The sequence below is a fragment of the Protopterus annectens genome, chromosome 9.part0 (assembly GCF_019279795.1).
Source record: "Protopterus annectens isolate FY-2018-M chromosome 9.part0, PAN1.0, whole genome shotgun sequence".
NCBI lineage: Eukaryota > Metazoa > Chordata > Ceratodontiformes > Protopteridae > Protopterus > Protopterus annectens.
In genome coordinates, this window is record NC_056743.1 from 1459282959 (window position 1) to 1459305142 (window position 22184).

At 35.3% G+C, this 22184-nt stretch overlaps 1 protein-coding gene across 5 annotated transcripts in view; it reads left to right on the top strand.

Moving 5' to 3' along the window:
- LOC122812119 (adhesion G protein-coupled receptor E2-like) overlaps positions 1-22184 on the top strand; it is a 1702710-nt gene that overhangs the window by 293983 nt on the left and 1386543 nt on the right. For all 5 annotated transcript variants that reach the window (XM_044084406.1, XM_044084405.1, XM_044084408.1 and 2 more), the window contains exon 2: positions 20905-20988. In XM_044084406.1, coding sequence (XP_043940341.1) covers positions 20905-20988 — 84 coding nt within the window. The remainder of the gene's footprint in view (positions 1-20904; positions 20989-22184) is intronic.

The window sequence follows — 22184 nt, forward strand, 5'->3', positions numbered from 1 at the left end:
CAGAGCTGAAGCTTTGCACTTAATCTAAGTATTGCACTACATTTATTTCTGACATTTGTTGCTGCATTATTCATTAGTTAATATGTAGCAGTTGACTGGTGTCAGATTAGAACACATATGCAATGAAAACAGGAGTAATGAACACTAATTTGAAAAGATTACTTATCAAATCACAATCTAATTTTATACTTTATTGATAATGTTTCTTAAAATCTGGCATTTAGACACATGGATAGCTGTCCAGGACTTCAGTTTACTTACCCATATACCATGTTCATTTACTGAGTGGAATATACAGCATTATTTCAGACAAAATGAGCAGAACACAAGCTTGAACCTTACTCTGGGTTTTGCACTACATTGCTGCATTCTTTATTGAGTTACATGTAGCACTTGACTGGTGTCAGATTAGAGCACACATGCAGTGAATACAACAATAATGAACACTTTATTTGAAGACATTACTTATCAAAGCACCATCACCACCACCATTAAAATGTATTCATTAATGTTGCTTCAGCTCTGGTATGTAGACCATGGATAGCTGTATAAGACTTCTGTTAACTAACCCATGTACCCTGCTCATTTATTGAGTGCAACCTACAGCATAGTTCAGACAATGATCAGACCAGAACAGTAATGCTTAGTCTGGGTAGACCCCAACATTAACTGATGTTTGGAAGCTATACTACATGTTATTGCATGCTTACTTGCTTTAACTTGCTTTACCTTTTCAGGTAGGCAGTGACACATTAATAAAGATGGAAGATATCCCAGGTATCTCATACTTGACTGTTAAGACTGCAAACTCTGTAATTAATTTATTGTATAATTACATTATGCATTAAGTTATTACTTTGATGTCTTCCTACTTACCATATGCTTGTTTCATCCTGGCCAGGCACCCTGCATAGGACTGGACATGGTAAGCTCTCTCTTCTGTAGCTGTGGGAAGATAAGCATACCATTATGCATATCAGTTTTGCACAGATTCAGCTTGTATATTTCTAAATTACTCGTAGATATACTTACATATCTGTGGGGTTTGCCTAGCCCTAGCTTCTTGGATCCAGGTGTCCAAGGTTTCCTCTATCTATACTTCAGGTTGTCATAGTGGTGATGACACTGCTCACCAGTGCAGGGCGGATACCAGTAGCACTGGTAAGTTCCCTAACCAACTGATCCCAGGCATCAGACTTATACTCTGTTTCCTGGTAATCACCCTGCAGCTGCCAGGGTTCATAAACCTTAACCAGGAGTCCAACAAAAACTCTGAACTCCTGCACTTCCCACTTCTGCACACAAAAGCGCACTCCTTCACCAACAGCATCAGGCATATCCACAGCCAAGTTAAGACTCCAATGAATGATGTGAAACTCCCACCTATTGGCCTTTAAGTAGGTTGCATTCCCACCCTTGCACATCATGCTGTAACTTTCAAAAAAGTGATGTGCCACTTAGCATTGAGTAACTCACACAAACCATGTGTAAGCGCAACTTAGCAATGAACAAATGGGAATAGACCATTCACCATGTTTAAGCACTGCTTAGCATCACACAGCTTTTCCAAATGTAACTATTTTTTTAATTTTAAACTAAGCCATTGTTACAGTCACCTGACACATTTTCACAGCAATAAATGTAAACATTATCACTGCTCAGGACTCAAACCTGATACTACTAGACTGTAGGTCATGGCTCAACCTATCTAGCAACTGGGATAGTGAAGTGAACTTGTATATCTCCACATATACTACAAAGGTGCCTGTAAGTGTAGCACAGCTTTGCTGCACGCGTTTGCATGTTGCTAAGTGCAGCAGAACTACATTAATTGAATGTATCCGGTTTCTATTTTTTGATGTCTAGCATATGTCTGCTGTATGTATCAGTGCAGCAATGGACTGCTTCATGCAAACAAGCACATGGAAAAAAACATTAATTAAAATTATTATTTGTGAAAAATCAATCCGGACTAGCCAGAAAACGAAAAAACAGAACCACAGACCAAACGGCTCGAACTTTTGCAACAAAAGATGACAATTTGAGTAAATAAGTTTTAGCGCTTTCTTCCACTTTATTTTAAACCATGGACTTCATCAGAAAAACGGGAACTCTCCCATGTTCCCGTTTTTTATACATAACAGGATGTGATGTAAAATAGGTCACACATATAAATAGTGTGTCTGTTTTATCTATTACAGTATATTATAGTAAAAAAATCATTCTAAATTCATTATATTATTGTGTCAACGTCATTACAATCATTTTATATTCTAACTATTCAACACTACTTTTAAAAAGTTTTTTAGTTGAGATTTACATAATACATTCTTATTAGAAAATAAAAAATGAAAAATAAAAAATAAAAAATAAAAAATAAAAAGTAATAATAATAAAACTGTTGTCGTTTATATCCAGTTTCTCAAAATGTGAATCTTGTTAATAATAAATTCTGTCTCAAATGTCAATGTGTCACATGTCTCAATAATGATCGTAAATTCTCTCTAATTTAAGAAATACTGTACTTTTTTTGAGAATACTATACTTTTTTGATTAATCTGAAAATAAACTTCAACTAATCTGTGACAAATGTATATGTAAATTACCTAATAACTACTAAATTCAACATTAGAATAAAACTATCTAATCTACTTATATACCTAATAAATAATGCAATTGATACTGACTTTACTATCTGTATAATAAAAAACATTTAATATTGATTGTGTCATTTAGTCCCGGGGAGGAATCAGCACCTAATAGCAGCTGCCACAATGTCTCTTTCTGTTCCAATTTGTTATTAATGTCACCCTTCAACACTCCCTTGTCTATTTTATCCAATACAAAAAATTCAAACTTTTTAAAGTTATTACACACCAAAGCATGTCTTGCTAATGAATTATTAGTATCCTTGTTTTTTATTGCAAGGATGTGTTCGTAAATGCGTCTTTTTAGAACTCTTATTGTTTTACCAATATAATAGTTTCCGCAAGTGACACATGTGGCCAAATAGACCACATGGTCACTGTTACAGTTGTAATATTCTCTTGCCAAAAGTGTTTTATTCAAATGTTTCAAAGTCACAAAGGAAGTATTTGTGATGTATCTACACTGCTTACAATCTTTGCATGAAAAAGTTCCTTTTGTTACTTACTGCTCGTCAAAGTCTCTCTGTTATAACTTTTGTACTCTAACATCTTCTTCACGTTCACCATATTTTTGTAGGTGAATGTTGGTTTTATACCCAAAACTGTCATAAGCTCTCTATTTCCCAAAATAATCCTCCAATTTGTCTCTATGATACTCCTGATGTACAGCATCTCATTGGACATAGGTAACGGAAACATTGTGCTACAGTCCTTTAATTCTAAATTTGGTGTCTTATCTACAGTATTGACCACCAAAAACTCATTCATCTCAATAGACAAAATTGGTTTTGCTACTCCTTGTCTTAAGTTAGCTACTTCTTTTTCCAATTTCTTCAACAATTTTAATTGATATCCTCTCTCCAAGAATAACTTCCTTAATAAAAGTAACTCTGTATGATATGTATCATTTTCTGATTCTACTTAATCTTATCATTTGCCCTTTTATAACGTTTCGCTTCATGTGCTCTGGATGTAAACTTTCTTTATGCAGATACTGATTTGTGAAACATGGTTTCCTATATATTTTGCTTTGTAAGGTGTGATTCTCACCGTCAAAATATAATGTCACATCTAAAAAATGTATTTCCTTCCCATATCCACTAATTTTAAATGTCAGGAAGCTAGTTGTTTTATTTAGATCGTTTACCATTTCTTTCTGTTTCCTGTATTGATTTGTTAAAGAAGGGATTTAATTACATACCCTCTAATAGAGTGGAAATAGGAAAACTATTAGTAGAGTTCAGGATTTTTCTGCGTAAGTTAAATCTGAAATATATTATGAAGGATGTGAACTTGCCTTGTACTAACAGGGAAAACACATTTAGGAGACCCAGTACTTATAATCACCCTTTAGTCAACACACTTCAAGTGTTTCAAAAAGTTTGTGAGAATGAATTTAGAAGTATGACAAACACAGACATAAAAGATAATTTGACATCTTGTGAACGCAAAGCCCTAGATGATTTAACAAAATCTAAAGACATCAGGGTAATGAAGGCGGATAAAGGGGGAAAGTTAATAGTTATGAATGTAGCTGATTACAACAAGGCTATAAATACACTATTAGAAGATGAGCATAATTACTGTAAAGTAAGTCTTGAATATATTTTGAAATGTTATAGGAGGATAAACACTACCCTTTTCGACATGTATTGTCAAGACGAATTAGAAAAAGAAGACTATGACTTTATGTTAACTGAGTATCCAAACATTGGAACTTTCTTTGGAATACCAAAGGTACAGTATGGTATGGATGATTTGACATTCAGACCAATAGTGTCTGCAAAAAACTCCAAAACGGAGAATATCTCTATTTGGTTAGACAGTATCTTAAACCCAGTGGCACAAAAAGCAGAACACTTCTTAAGAGACTCGTGGCACCTGTTAGAAATTCTAGCTAAAAGTAACTTTTCATATAATGAAGTACACTTTGCAACATTGGATGTAAAGAGTCTCTATACATCAATCAATCAGGAAGAAGGAGTTGAGGGTTTGAGACAGTATCTTGCTACAAGGTCAAGTATGGGTAGTTCTAAAATCAATACAATTTGTTCACTCATGGACATGATTTTAGATAACAATTTCTTCGTTTTTATGAAAGAATATTACAAACAAATTTCAGGAGTGGCGATGGGAGCCAGGGTGGCTCCTGCATTCACAAATATAGTCATGTCGAACTGGGAAAATGAACATTTAAAATGTCATAATAGTTACAACAAAGTTTTACTTTATGTTAGATACATAGATGATTTGTTTTTTGTATGGGGTGGAGAGAAGAATGAATTTGAAAACATGGTAAACGATCTAAATAAAACAACTAGCTTCCTGACATTTAAAATTAGTGGATATGGGAAGGAAATACATTTTTTAGATGTGACATTATATTTTGACGGTGAGAATCACACCTTACAAAGCAAAATATATAGGAAACCATGTTTCACAAATCAGTATCTGCATAAAGAAAGTTTACATCCAGAGCACATGAAGCGAAACGTTATAAAAGGGCAAATGATAAGATTAAGTAGACTAACATCAGAAAATGATACATATCATACAGAGTTACTTTTATTAAGGAAGTTATTCTTGGAGAGAGGATATCAATTAAAATTGTTGAAGAAATTGGAAAAAGAAGTAGCTAACTTAAGACAAGGAGTAGCAAAACCAATTTTGTCTATTGAGATGAATGAGTTTTTGGTGGTCAATACTGTAGATAAGACACCAAATTTAGAATTAAAGGACTGTAGCACAATGTTTCCGTTACCTATGTCCAATGAGATGCTGTACATCAGGAGTATCATAGAGACAAATTGGAGGATTATTTTGGGAAATAGAGAGCTTATGACAGTTTTGGGTATAAAACCAACATTCACCTACAAAAATATGGTGAACGTGAAGAAGATGTTAGAGTACAAAAGTTATAACAGAGAGACTTTGACGAGAGCAGTAAGTAACAAAAAGGGAACTTTTTCATGCAAAGATTGTAAGCAGTGTAGATACATCACAAATACTTCCTTTGTGACTTTGAAACATTTGAATAAAACACTTTGGGCAAGAGAATATTACAACTGTAACAGTGACCATGTGGTCTATTTGGCCACATGTGTCACTTGCGGAAACTATTATATTGGTAAAACAATAAGAGTTCTAAAAAGACGCATTTACGAACACATCCTTGCAATAAAAAACAAGGATACTAATAATTCATTAGCAAGACATGCTTTGGTGTGTAATAACTTTAAAAAGTTTGAATTTTTTGTATTGGATAAAATAGACAAGGGAGTGTTGAAGGGTGACATTAATAACAAATTGGAACAGAAAGAGACATTGTGGCAGCTGCTATTAGGTGCTGATTCCTCCCCGGGACTAAACGACACAATCAATATTAAATGTTTTTTATTATACAGATAGTAAAGTCAGTATCAATTGCATTATTTATTAGGTATATAAGTAGATTAGATAGTTTTATTCTAATGTTGAATTTAGTAGTTATTAGGTAATTTACATATACATTTGTCACAGATTAGTTGAAGTTTATTTTCAGATTAATCAAAAAAGTATAGTATTCTCAAAAAAAGTACAGTATTTCTTAAATTAGAGAGAATTTACGATCATTATTGAGACATGTGACACATTGACATTTGAGACAGAATTTATTATTAACAAGATTCACATTTTGAGAAACTGGATATAAACGACAACAGTTTTATTATTATTACTTTTTATTTTTTATTTTTCATTTTTTATTTTCTAATAAGAATGTATTGTGTAAATCTCAACTAAAAAACTTTTTAAAAGTAGTGTTGAATAGTTAGAATATAAAATGATTGTAATGACGTTGACACAATAATATAATGAATTTAGAATGATTTTTTTACTATAATATACTGTAATAGATAAAACAGAGACACTAATTATATGTGTGACCTATTTTACATCACATCCTGTTATGTATAAAAAACGGGAACATGGGAGAGTTCCCGTTTTTCTGATGAAGTCCATGGTTTAAAATAAAGTGGAAGAAAGCGCTAAAACGTATTTACTCAAATTGTCATCTTTTGTTGCAAAAGTTCGAGCCGTTTGGTCTGTGGTTCTATTAATTAAAATTAACTACATCTGTTTTCTATTTATAGATGTTTAGCAGATGCCTATGCACAACACAAACAAGCACATACACATAAAAAATATTAAAATAGCAATTTCAGGAAGTAATATCTGTTGTTCACCTTTTGGTGCAGGTTGCTGAGCCAAAAGGTATTGTGCTGTGCTTACTAACTGTCCAAAAGATTTCTGAACAGTCCACCATTACAACACAGCCTCTACAGTGTTGCTTACATGGATTCAAAATCCATGTTATTGTGGTCTCCCTCAGCAGCGAACCATAATTAATATGTATGGTGCACTGCCGAGGAGCAACCATGGCCGTGTACATTGGTATATTCTGTGTAGGCTCTACACGGAGCCTACATGGATTTTATTGAATCCTGGGGTCATTGTACTTTTTCTTCTTTCTGCTAGGTGTTGCATGATTGTTCTGCCTGCAAGGGTATGTCTTCCTAAAGTAATTTGTGAATTAAAAGAGGTCTTTCTTTTAAAAAGACTTGGAGCTAGCGAAAACTGTCCCAACCAATAGTTTGCATTACAATGTTACAGCCATCTTTATGTGAGCTGCAGACAGTGTGTCCAGCTTCAAAATGGAGGAAATAATCAAAGCATTGTCGTAAAATCTGCCACAGCTACTGAGGAACACCTGAATAAATTGGCAGAAAATAGAGCAGTCATTACTGCTGCTGTTAAACAATAACTAGTAATTCTTACTGGAGTTAGTGAAGCCTTGCAGGAAAGGTCAGCCATTATGGATCAACATTTGCTCAGTTTGGAAAAATAACTCTGGAGTTCAGCATCAACTAGAAATTGCAATGGAATTGTCAATGATAGGGTTGGGAAATTTGAGGACTGGTAACCTATGGAGAAGCTTGGTTTGTATGATGACATGGGAGCCTGCCTGACTGACTTTGAGATGTATGCAGAGAGAGAGAGAGAATTTGCCACATAGAGAGTGGGCTACAATGTTATAATCTCATCTGTCAAGTGAATCACTGAAAGTCTATTCGACGACTTGGCAGACACTGACGCATATGATTATTAACAACAAAAGTGTGTGCTTCACCTGATTCCCAATCATGTAGATTCAATAAACAGGTTTTCAGTATGGATTGACTGGTAATATCACAAATGACACAGTTAAAGCACCAGTATTTTATTGTGGTTAATACCAGGTTATCAGTAATGCAAATAAACTGTTAGAAATTTTGGCCATAGATATATGTCAATGGATATTTCCTAGTAATTCCAGAAAGTGGATAAATCTGTCACCCTACATTATCTGAACAGTTATTTGGTTTATTAGAGAGATAGCTGCTAACTGAAAGCTTTGACACTAAATTGCATCCATCAATTATTAAGTCTTTGCTTAGATATGCATCTGGGCTACTACCGACTCATGGAAATACCAAATGAAAAAAAAATGTTTTAAATGTCTTAGAAGGAGACATACAGCCAAGTACTGACTGCAGATCAGTAAAGCAAGGTGGAGAGACAGATTCATTACACAGCATCTCCCTCAGTACTGGAATAGATTCCTGCTGCAGATAAAGCAGTGTGACACAACATCTTTCTTCAGAATGGACCTGGATGATTGGATGGTTAGTCATAAATTTACCATGGGTTTGACTAGCCTTACCCGGCTTGAGAGGAGAGAGAGAGTTTAGGGTTGGAACTGACAAGCCATAATGATCAGAAGACTCAGTGGTCTTGAACTTTATATGATTCCTATGATAATGCTAGTCAACCTGATGTTATGCAAACCAGATATGGCAATACACCCATGGAAAGTCACAATGATGAATTATTAAGTATCAAAACTTTGGAACCATGTTTTTGTCATTGTGCTGTTGTATCGCTGGCTCAAAAGTTAGCATATTTGCCTTCTTTTTAGGAAGATCAGAAGACTGTAAGTTCTATTCCCACATCAGGTAATTGGAGTCATTTTCTAATGTCAGCATTGCATTGCAGCATAAGGGAGTCTCCAGCACTCCTGAGTGTGTCATCATTTAGATCTGAAGTTAAATAAAGGCTCCTCCTACCTCAGTTGGTGGTAGTTGAAGTAGCTGTAGAAGATCCCATTGCACTTATTAAAAAGTATTATGAAATGTCTCCAGTGTTCTGGCCAAATATCCCCTAGTCAATATGGCTACCACCTCAGATTTCCCCTGAAAAGAGGCTACTGGCCTAGTGTAACTAATCCAGTCAACAAAACACGAGATCATTAAAATAATCTTGTTAAGGTCATTACATTTAATGTAATTATGGAAGGAAAATAATTTCAAGGCCTGTTAGATTAATAAAGCATGATCAGCCTTGTTAGAACTAAATATATGTGTAAACACAAAATTATAAGTATCCAAAAAATTGAAGTTATATGAGTGGATGGGGACAAGAGAAAGTATCTCATAACACAAGTAAAATGCAAACTCTTCTAGATAAGGTCTTTGGTGCAGTTGCTTTAGGGCCTAACTCAACCTATGCAGTTATAAATAGTTAGAGGTCCCACAATTTAAGAAACTTTGGAAATTGCTGGGGGAAATATTTGGGTTAGAGACATGTAGCTCTGTCAAAGACAAAGATATTAAGTTAAACATTTTAGAAAGCAATAAGATTCAGGTCCACGTGGAAGGTATAGGTGACATTGACACCAAGTCTTGCCAAAAGACTTCAACAGAAAAAGTTCTAAAAGAAGTCAGTATTGATATTGATGTAACGGGAATCTATAACAGAGGCTCAGGATGGAGCAGATGAATGCTGCAGTTAACAAAAGAAATAAAAGAAGCTGAACATAGGCTGAATCTCCTTGCTACACCAGTGCTGACAGCTAAACAGATACAAAAGCCCGATGCTATATCTAGAGCAATTAGGAGCAAAGATGAACAGAATAAAGGAAAACTGACACTCCCCCTGAGAGAAGACTATTTTTGTGAGTTATCTTTTATAAGAGATGAGTTTGTTAAAGGGGAAAAAGTACCACCTGCCTTTGTAGGAAATGGTGCTGCACCCCCAACTCCACATCATACTACAGAAGAAAGTAATACTGACCTGGCTGACCTCTTATAAGTTCTATCAATTTGAAGAAGGCCCATTGGGAAGATAACATACTAAGTAGAGCCAGAGGGAACATATCAGAATGGAAGGGAGAAACATGAAAGGAGCATCTCTGCAGACAAATTTGCTGTATAGAGCAACTCAAGAAAAAAAAAACAGATAAAAGTTCCTGGCACCAAAGCTCTTAAGAGCCTATGTAATGACGTTAGCACACACTTAGTCTTGGGTGATCATCCAGGGATGAATAAGATTAAAGCTACAGTTCTATCTAGTTATACTTCTAGCTAGAGTTTACTGGCCTTGGGTCTTGGAAGAAATTAACTATTTCTTTGCAGCCTGTATGGAGTGTCAAAAGACAGTACCTAATCCAGGGTTTAGAAACCCACTGATATGTTTGCCTACAACAGAAGTGTCATTTGAGTATATAGCCATGGACACAGTAGGTAAACTTCTGAAACTAAATTGCGGTCACAAATGCATGTCACCAATGTTTCCAGAAGCAGTGCCCTTATAGAATGTGAATAGCAAGTCTACATTCAGAGAACTGGTACAGCTGTTTTTGAGACTAGAAATTTCCTAAGAAATTCCTATTGACAAAATCCCACCATCCATGCCTAGATTAATGCATGCATTTTGTCATTTTTTAAGATGAGGCATTTTAGAACATCTGTATAAAACCATAAACAGATGGGCAAGTTGAATGTCTAAACAAAGCTTTAAAGCCTGTACTTCAGAATACCATAGGAAAAGATGATGAGTACATGGGAACAACTGCATCTTTACTTTCAATTTCCTTTATGAAAAGTACCACAAGCAACTATTTTCTGTCTTTTAGAACTATTATATGGGAGAAACCCCCAAGGCTTGCTAGATATAACCAAAGAATCTTGAGATAAGGAAAACACTCTTTTTAGGAGTCTGATAGGACATTTTACAGTATTTCAGAATAGGCTAAGAATCATAATGTACATACTCAGGGAGCATATAGAGAGAACACGTTTCTCAAAAGTTTATAATAAAAAGGTTCACCTTAGAATATTCAAAATGGAGGACAATATATTTGAGTTAGTACTCACTGCTGAAAACAATTTTCTGAACAATAGCAAAGCCCTTTTGAAGTGATAAATTAAGAGAAGTGAATTACAAATTAAGGCAAACTCATAATGTAATAAAGTTAAGATTGATGATACACTGTCAGTAGCCCAAAGATAGGGAGTTAAGGAATAGGGACCTATTTCCATAATGACTTGATGGAATTAATTTAATCCAGCATCACATTAAGACCACCTCTGCTGAAATAGTAACTATGAAATTGTACCAGATACCAGAGTACAAATATCAAATAATTTAGGAGGAAATACAGAAACTCCTTAAGCTTGGTGTAATTGAGGAATCACAGAATGAGTGAAATATCCCCATTCTACTACTTCTTAAATGTGATGGGACTATAAGGTCCTAACAATATTCCTCAATGTCTGCTGAGAAACATTAAGTATCTCCTAGCAAAACCCCTGCATCAGCCCTTCAACTTGAGTGTCTCCACTGGTTGTGTCCATGACTTAGGCAGAATAACTGTTGTGGTGCCCTTGCATATGGTGACCCCTTAACTGATATTTGAAATTACAGGCCTACTAGCCTGACTAGTATTACATGCAAGGCTATGTAACAAATTATACCTGAACTAATTAACAATGATATAGGTGACTTTATATCCCTGGATATGTACCAGTTCAGATTTCTAAAATGAAGATTATCCCTGCTTAGCCTGACTGAGTTCTTTAAAAAGGATTACTGAGGCCGTGAACACAGGGTATACAGCCCACAATGATTATTTAAACCTCACCAAGACATTTGACAATATACACCATGCTGAGATTATTTATAAACTGTCACAACACAACATTAAACTACATATAGTTCACTGGATTGATAATTGGCTGAGAAAAGTAATACTGTTAAGGCTGGGGGCATTTGGTCTAGACAGAAAAATGTCACCAATGATGTCTCCCATGACACTGTCCTAGGTCCTCTTCTGTTGAGTATATATTTCTATGACATAAAGGCTGCTATTAAGGGACTATGGTTAACCACTAAGAATTGCAGTATCGTTTTCTTTGGTGATTCTACCATCATTACTGCTTACCCTATTGGTAACATTCCACTTAAATTTCATACAGTGATCAGGGACATGGGTATGTATATATGTCAATAACAATGTTTCCTCTGGCCAACATGGTTAGAAAATCCTTCTACCTTGCACAACTTAGCCGTCATAGTACCTCATTAAAGTCTGAAGCCCGATTTTATTCATCTCTTAGACCTGTTATTGAATAAAATTCACCCTTTGGCATGTATCTTGTTAAGCACCTAAAATAGCTTGAGACACTTTAGTGTTTTGCCAGGATAACAGGGAGAAGGATAGCAAAAACAACAGGCAGAGAAGGTAGATGCCTCATGAAATTGTCCCAAACTTGCTGAAAAACAACAGGTCAAGGCTTTATAATAACAATTACTACTGCAACTTCATCCCTGACTTTGTTATAATATTGTGTGACCTCTGCCTGACCTGACCAAGTGTAGGACTTTGTTAACTGTGAAGTGGACAGGGTATGACAGACCAGGTTATACTGGATGTTGAAAGACATGCTGTACTTTTAACCCATACTATTAGCCACAGGTTTTTCTAAACATTTTGTTTTTGTATTCACAGTTACTTCTGAGGAAGGAATTGGAGAAGTACTGGCACAAACATGAGGCGGGTGAACACCTGATATGTTTTATAATGGAAAACTGATTAACACTGAACAGAAATATTCAGTGAATGAAAGGAAATGCTTGGCTATTAAGTGGTATCTCAATGGTTCTATCTTAAAATATTGAAATGGCAAATGCTTCAAAACTTACAACTGAGCTCAAATGCTGGAAACCTGAACTGTGCAGAATGACAGCACGTTGGGAATTGGGATAATGATCCTTTTCCTACTGTGGTGAGATCCTGGAGGTGGAATATATAAAGTAGCAGGAGGTGTGTGTGTGTGGGGGGGGGCATAGCCCTCCATGCAAAATAGGTGTATTGTGTGTTTTTTACTTTTCTCAGCTTACAAGAGTTGAACATTTGGGGTCAACCTTTTAAGTTTCGAGCATTTGTCATTTTGATACTCAAAGGTAAATCATTCTCAATACTCTTAATGACTATATTTTGGTGAAATAGTTCTTGCTAGTTACAGACCATACACTGCTTCAGTGTCTCTTTATACAAAAGGGTAACTATTCCAAGGTAGCCAGATGGCTCTCATCTCTACAACATTTGCAGTGTAAAATTTTACACCACCCAGGTTGCTAGTATATGAATGCAAATGTGTTGTCACTGCCTTACTCATTAATTGAATGTGTAAGAATAGATGGTTCTATGCTGGGGGTAGGTAATATAGTGAAAGCTAGGTCTGTGGAGAACACTGAGGGGAGTGCTGGATAAGACAGATATAGCCAAAGCCATGGCATAGCGGGACAAAGTTCTGACTACAGCCGGAGTCATCCTGGCTCAATCAGTTTCTCAGGCATTGTAGGTGTTGAAAGGGAGGATTGGCATGACCATCCTCGAGGGAGATGGTGATGATCTCGGCATTCCCCTGCATTTGATCCATAGTGAGGCTGTGAACACAGAAAGAGCATCATACAAAGAGGGAGAGGGAGGAGGACATTGGCTGAGCTGCTGCAGAAGTGGGGCAATATACTAGCATTGCACACCTGCCCTTCAGACATTACAGGTGAGAGCACAAGGGAAATGGGAGCAGGGCATAAGTAAGAAAAAAAAAACTCATTGTAGCGGGGTGATGTCATCCCACGCCACCTTGATATCCTCTCAGACCCGAACACTAATCAAAGTTAGTCTGGGAAAAGGTAGGTAAACCTAAAAAAGAAGAGGCACCAGGGTCTGCTGATGGTCAGCTGAATATAAAAAGTAATCTACAATAAAATATAAGAAAGACATCTTATGTGACATTTGCAGGGCTTCCAAGAGGTGGAAGTGTCTTGTGATTCATGGGTAGTTTAGTAGAAACCTTGAAAATTAATGTCAGTGGGACATTCATCAGTTAGGAATTTGATTATATTGCATGCAATATGGTAGTCTTTTTTTTTGCTTTGTAACTACTAAGAACATTTGTATGTTATAATTTATTATGCTGTGTTATTTATACGTATAGTGAAGGCATAGAATTATTGGACAAAAGATTTCAAATTCACTGTGTGCTAGATTCTTTTTGTCTACAAAACCATATTTTCTTTTCTACTACCTTTTGCATTCTTTACTATTATTACAATGAAAGAATAATGAATGTTTGAGTACATGTAAAAACTGTGAGAGCATAAACTTTTCTTTTAGATATCTACTATAATTCTTTATAGAATTATTTTCAATGCAGCTTCTAAACAGTTTTTTGAATGAATACTTTGAAACTTAAGATCTTCCTGTATAATAAAGCCTTCTAATAGAAGTGACCAGAATTGGTGCTACTCTGTCATATTAGTAGCTTCACAATGCAATAATCTCACCTTATGTATGAGAGATACTATCTGATTGTTTTCAGGGTCCTCTATTTCTTTCTGTGAAGACATTTCCTGTGATACAAGAAGAGGCCGTTTCCTCTAACATAATCATTAAAAACTGGTAGTTGAGATAGGAAGCCTTTAGCAGAAGTGCAAGTTCCTGCTAGAAGTGCAAAAATAGATGCAGTAGGTTAAGCATATTGAAGAAACACAGTTTCAAGATGGCCTGGTTAAAATGCATACTGTTTTCATTGCCATCTTCACAGAAACATGGAATTTACCACAAAATAAAATAGTTTTAATTCCATAAATTATTATAATTATTACACTTCCCAAAATTTGCAAATCTATGTTATGTAACTAAATGAGGTCTACCTGATGCAGCAGTCACAGTCATGTATACTCCAGACTGCTACATTGGTTAAATTATAGGTTGTGCAGTTTGTTAACAGAGATATTGGAAATCTGATGTACCTATGATTGTCTTAAGGGATTCACATGACATTGACCGCACAGATTTCTATGTGTTTATTTCTTTATAATGTTGGTCATTGGCTAATTGCACTGAAACTGTGTTGTATCATTTAAATCAGGGAGATGTCATAAATCAGACAAATGAAAAGTATACTTGAGTGATGGGTAAACAGAAACCTAATAAATTAGCCTTCATGGCAGCTCTTCAGTACAACCAGGTACAAAAAGGTGAATGTTCATCATACTATGAAGCTTAGCAAAAGGTGTATGTAGGGAGGAGCCAAATCTCACAAAGGTTATAGAAATTATACCTATCAAAATAATACTAATACATTTAATTTAACATCATGGCTGCACTTTTAAACAAAAAATTATTACATAATGGGAAGCTACAAAATTTTGACCATATCATTATTAAGTTTAAGTTAAGAAAGACGTGGCTAGAAATTCAAAACTGTTGACAAATAGCTAAACGTAAGATTGATCTAATGCAACCAATAGTCATAAATTCTTTCCCCACATTCATTGATTTACTTATTATTTTAATGCACCAGAGTATACTTGGAAAGGGACTTCTATCTAAAATATATAAGGTGCCCAAGAATTTAATAGTATGTTACAGAGAAAGCTGTTGGGACTATTTTAGACTTGTTAATAATAATTCCCCAAGTGAAGATGATAAAAAACTTATACTCCAGTCTTCAAAACAAACTACTTCATCACAAAGGTAGATGATATCTCTTGGAAGTTGTTACATAGAACCTTTATCACACCACAAAAAAATGAACTGATGTGTAATACAGACATAGGTTGCTGGAGATGTAAACTAAATGTTAAAGCTGATTTGCAGCATATGTTTTATGTCTGTAAACAACTTAAAAATATTAGGATAATATGAATTTCTTTATAGTCTGTTTTTAATTATAAATTAATGCTGACCAAATCTCTAACTTTATGTTGTGAAGGCAGCCAGCCCAGCTAGATGGAATTTTGTAAATAATTCTATGTTATTTGTGAATAGTAATATAATCTGTATGCTTGTCTTACAAATGTAAGTAAACTGTATGTTATGTGCTGAGCTTTAAAAGTGTAACAACAGTAGCACCCTACTAGAAAAGAGCAAAACTCTTTAGAAAATAAGTTGAATTATTTATGATAGTGTTTATCTTAGCTTGGAGACAGAATGTCTGCAGCTCGAAATTCTTCTATTGTCTGGAAACAGAAATAATTATAGGTTTCCAAGGTAAAAGTGTTTAACAGTTTTACAACTTCCAGTTTTAGGAAAACCTCTTAGAGATAAGTATTTTTAACACAGAAGTGTTATATTTTAAGCTCCTGTTAGCCCTGGAACTAAAGGCAGAGGTGACAAAAATGATGTAATCTAAGATAACCCAGCAGAAATATTTGATAGTAATTTAAGAACTATCTCAGAGAGTGAGAGAGAGAGAGAGAGAGAGTCTGCACATTTTGTATTTGTCTTTGGACATGAAAACATCTAGCTTCAGCACTTCTCATCTGTATTTGCCTTGCTACTAGTAAGTACTAGAGTGCAGTGATTTCTCTTAGAAATAGATAGGAAGACAGTAAAAAGTAGCTTATATGTTTTCTGCATTTATGTGAGACTGTCCTGCAATGTTGTTTTAAAGTATTTCCCTGTGATTCTGAACTTTGTTGTCACTGTGTTGTTATTGAGTATTGTCTTATGCTTTTATTATTTATTATAAAATATATTTAAACATTTTAATTGTGGCTGGTTTGTTTAGAGATATTTGAGCTCTTAGAGTACTTGCATATGTATTTGGTGACACTGTACAGGCCACTCTTAAATAGCCTTAAAGTCTTGGACACACTTACCAGTTGGATAATAGTAACTTTACACAGTAGAATTGGTCACCCTTTGGGAAGGGCTTTATAGTAGCTGATAGGCAGAGCTTGTTGGTGGCAGTGATTTCTACCTTATTGTCTGGGCAGAAGGGGGCATAGCTAGTGAACCTGTGCTAGCCTTCCCCAGGAGTGTCTGTGTGTTTGTATATAAATCATATCTCAAAGTGTGTGTGTGTGTGTGTGTGTGTGTGTGTGTGTGTGTGTGTGTGTGTGTGTGTGTGTGTGTGTGTGTGTGTGTGTGTGTGTGTGTGTGTGTGTGTGTGTGTGCGTGTGTGTCTGTGTGTGTCAGCTACTTGAGAGGGACTTGAAGCACTGGTTGGACAGAGAGGGTGCTGGAGGTTTTGGCTTGACCACTTGGCTGAAATATTAACCCTATAACTGTGCCAGTGGGGAGTCCTATTGGGGATCTGGAGAGAGAGGGAAAAACAGCCCCAGACTGACTGTGATCTCTGTGTGCTCTTGAGGGAAATTGTACTTTACTGTGTGTGTACTTATCATCCTCCCAATGTGCATGTCTTTCACTGGTGTTAGTGGTGAGGATTGAGGAGCCTTGATTACTAGGCCAGTGCAGGGGTGTCACATATGTAATACACCTATTTCCACTTGCATCATAAAAATAAAATACCCTGTTTTATGTAGTATCTTAACATTAGCAAGTAAAGTCATCATCGAGAACTGGAAGAATCATATGACTCCTGCTATGAAGGAATTTGGGTCTATATTAGATCATGGAAATGGCAGAATTTTGAATGATCTAATATCGAACCCAATATCGTGAACACTGAAAACAATGAAACTGCACAAAACTGAATTCTTTCCTAGGGAAAGAATTTGGTTGGCCGTTGTTGTGGCTTCGCTGTTTTCAGCGATGCAGTGGAAAGTTACGGGTTGGGTTAAGGTAAGTGTGTGATTGTGTTGATGTTCGGGTTAGGGAGTGGGTTGGGTGAGTTAGGGCTAGAGCGCAGGTCATGTAAGTGTACGATTGTGACAGTATTTGGGGTTAGGGACGGGTTAAGTGAGTTAGGATTAGGGCACGGGTGAGGTGAGTGTTTGATAGTGAGAATTTGGGGTTGGGGTGGGTTAAGTGAGTTAGGGTTAGGGCGCAGGTGAGGTGTGGGTGTGATAGTGATGGACCTTAGGGTTAGGGTCTGGGTTAAGGTAAGTGGATAGATTGTAGTGTATGTGCAGTGTAGTGTAGGGTTAGATGTAACTTTTAAATGTATGTGTGTGGATTATTGCTTTTTACTGTGCTTGTGGTGTGTGTGTGTTTCTCGGAACAGCACATTTTTTCCCTGGGAAAAAAAAATGCTGTTTTGAGGTTTCGATATTGTTAGGGTTCTGGTTTTGCAGTTTGACGTTATGGCCTTCGATAATAAGCCATTTCGATGATCTGATATAGAGCCAAGGAATTTGTACACTTGACAACTGAGGTCTGTCATCTTGAACTTATCACGATCAAGAGAAGAACATCTAGAATCACCTCTTCATATAATATATGGGAGGAAAAAATTATCTTACACTTGTTGAAGGTTTACCAGTGGAAAAATTAAGCAATCAAAGAAGAAGACCTCTGGTATTCCACCACAGCAAAAATCCACCACAATAGAGTCCTGTGTCAAACAGCAAACAAATTTAATGAAAAAAGTAAAAACACCATTAAAACTCCATAGTAATAGAATGATAAGCGCATTCAGCTATTTAACTTTCTTCAGATCTGAAGAAGGCTAAATAGCCGAAATAGTAATAGAACGATAAGCACTTTCAGCTATTTAGCGTTCTTCAGATCTGAAGAAAGCTAAATAGCCGAAAGCGCTTATCGTTCTATTTCTATGGAATTTTAATGCTGTTTTTACTTTTTTTCATTTGTTTGCTGTTTGACACAGGACACTATCGTGGTGGATTTTTGCTGTGGTGGAATACCAGAGGTCTTCTTCTTTGTTTGCTTCATATAATATATGGTTGAAATTCAAAGAACTGCTGGATAAACAGACTTTAATAATGAACTAACAATTGCTCATCACATTTCTTTTAATGTTTAAAAAGTTTTGTTTTACTGTAGACACCATTGTAAATAGTTAAATTAGTTATTTTTTTAGATACATATATTTGTTTTATAATATTTCTATTATCATATATTAATGTTTTCTTGTTAAAATTAAAAAAAAATTGAGAAAAAAATGATACTACAGTGCAGCAAATGTAAAAATTCTGTGTAGGAAGTGATAGAGACCAGATTGACTCAGTGAGCTGAGATTGAAGCACAGTTAGAAAAAGAGAGCATAAGGTATTTCAGAAAGGAAAGATGAAGTTTAGGATAAGTTGTACAAGGAAGGGGAATAATGACTTGGTTTGTTTAGTTACTTATAACACAGCAATGCAAATGGAAAGGATCAGACTATGCAATAAATTGAAGGGGATAATGCCAGTATATAACTGATAGAGTGCTGACCAGATAACAACACAGAAATTATTAAGCATTGTTACATGAGGCTGAAGGAACAAGAGAGAAATTCCAGGGCAGTTTCAATTCCAGCCTGTATCAGTCTCACTGTTTCACAAGTAACATTTAGTAGTAACATGGGCTATCTGTTTTAAAACTCAGAAATGCTCTTTTAAAGATATGCAGGATCTTTGTACTCTGCAGACTAGACAGAAATGTGTCTTAGACTGAGAGATCAGATATACCTGTTCTAAAATATTTCATAGTATGTGTGTTCACTGGTCTTATATTATGTCAGATACATGTGATACAGATATTTACAGCTTTTTTTCTTTAATTATTTCTTTTTCCCAGAATGTAATTACTTTTTATCAGAAATCAGTACCAGTAAGAATCAGTATCTATTTATTAGGTCTATGTTAAATAAACAAATGCTTAAAATGTCAAGTATAACACACTCAAACACTTGTAAGCGAATGTTTATTTAATTGACAGCCCAGAATGTCAGAAAACGGAAGTTCCGAAATATTTCAGTTGGCCAGCAGTGACATATGTGACGTATTTCGTCATGTAAGCTACTGCTAATGGTGCCATACAGTGCAGAAAGGGATAATTTCCCTTTTCTTCACTGAAGTGTGGTCTCAGAGTTGGTATATATAAGTAGGGGGGTATGGGGTGCAGGGGGGCTTGCCCCCTGCTTGCAACGTTACGGTATGTTTGTCTAACTTTTTTTTTGTTACGATGTATTGGAAGTTGCTGTAAGTTGGTTTAGTGTTCTGTAGGACTTGGAGGGGTAGGTGGCCAAACAAAACATTTCGATATTGTGTTTTGCGATATTCTTGGCTGTTGGTTAAATAAACATTCGCTTAAAAGTGTTTGAGTATGTTGTACTCGACATTTTAAGCATTTGTTTATTTAACATAGACACAATTTATTTATTTTCTTGTGTGCATTTGGAATTTGTGACCATAGCTGCTTACTGTTTTCAGCATCATGCCTATGACATGCATTCTGCTCTGTTTTCATATAAAACATGTTTAGAAAGGAAATAAAATCATATTTACTGTGTCTAAGAACATAAAAGGGTCTCTTTCAGAGGTTATCTCACTGAACTAAAATGGACTTAGATTTTCTGAATAAAGATATATTACACTTAAAATAAACCAATTGCACATTTTTTATTGGTATCATGTAAACAAAAGATGAAACATTAAGAAGCAAACATATAACTGCTGATTTATTGCAGGTATGCTTGTCCATGACAGGCATGATCATTTGCATTAGCAGGCAGTGGAAAAACCAGAGGCACAGTTTTGTTTAAAATGGATATCATGTGGATTCTTGCCAAGCAAATGCTGTTCTCTGCAAGCATTATTAATATTCAGACGTGACAGGTAGTTGCATAATGGTTTATATTCTGGGGATGTGCCACAGTAGGGTCTTCAACTTTCATTAATGTGCTCATAGAATTAAAACTGTGTATGTATGTATGTATATATATATATATATATATATATATATATATATATATATATATGTGTATATATGTCTCTATATCTCTCTCTCGATATATATATATATATATATATATATATATATATATATATATATATATATATATATGTGTGTGTGTGTGTGTGTGTGTGTGTGTGTGTGTGTGTGTGTGTGTGTGTGTGTGTGTGTGTGTATAGCTAGATAGGTATATTAAATGACACTGAAAGAGAAAAATGACCTTACCTTTTTTAACTGTTTCAGTTGTACTTGGAACCACTGATCTGATACAGTGCATAAATGAACTATCGACTTGCCCACAAAACTACATTTCTTCAGGATCTGCAGGTAAAATTTATATGGGATTATTTGCCATATTCATATTCCTTTCTGAGGATGTTTATTACAGTATTATTCCACATATTATATCTTTTATGATGATTTTATGTACAGGTCCATTGCATGAGGCTAAATAAACAGATAAGAACATTACCAAGGTTTAACAGCATGTCTATTTTTATTCAGATATTGATAACAGATATCAGTGCAAAATTATTTTTGTATGTAACCACTTCCAAAGATAAAACACTGTCTACTGCCAGTGAATACTTTAAACTTAGATGTTTCTTTATATGGTCAAAATCCAGATAGCATGTATTTCAAATAGAAACTTTTTATAATGGATTTCAATGTTTGCAATGTTTCATTGATTAAACTAACTTGCATATATGGTATCCTGGGATCAGTGCTCTACCTTGGTTAAGAAATTCAAAATAAAATAAAGTAAGTAAAACTAAAATAACCATTAGTTAGTTGCATGATAGTGAGTTGTGTGATTGTTTTAAATATATTCATACCCAAGGAGTCTGCAGTTGATCTTGGGGCAGAAAATTTGCAGCAAAACAGTGGATGAAAATAGTCTTATGGGATTAAGCTTTATTTTATGAAACAGAACAAAGTCCTCATTTTGTTATTGTGGGAGTCGTAGTCCATTTTGGATTGTTCTATGCCTCCTCTTGATATCACAGTAAAAGGACCACAATACACACACACACACACACACACACACACACACACACACACACACACACACACACACACACACACACACACACAGCTTATAGAGCTTTGTCTGGTGACAGGATGCGTGAGCTTCACACAGAAAGATAAAGTATAGACAAGTCTGAGGATCTGATTCCAAAATGTCTTACATTTGTCTTGCTTTTACTGGAAAGGCTCACCCAGACCCTGCTATAGTTTGCTGTGAGTGAAAGGTTAGTTTCCTTTTTATTTGTTGTATTTTGTTTTACTTTATTGCCTTTTTCTATTTTGTATACTGTGATTTATTTTCTTTACACTGTGTTTTACTTGTATTCTGCTTTTAACTGCATATTAAAACTTGAAAAGAGAACACAGCTCTGTCTGTTTTGAGTCAGACAGAAATTTTTACCACCCTCCCACCCGGTTACTGTTGTGTTTTTACACAACACAGTCTTTTTAGTTGCCTGCCCTTTATGGCAATTTGACCATATATCTCATTTCCT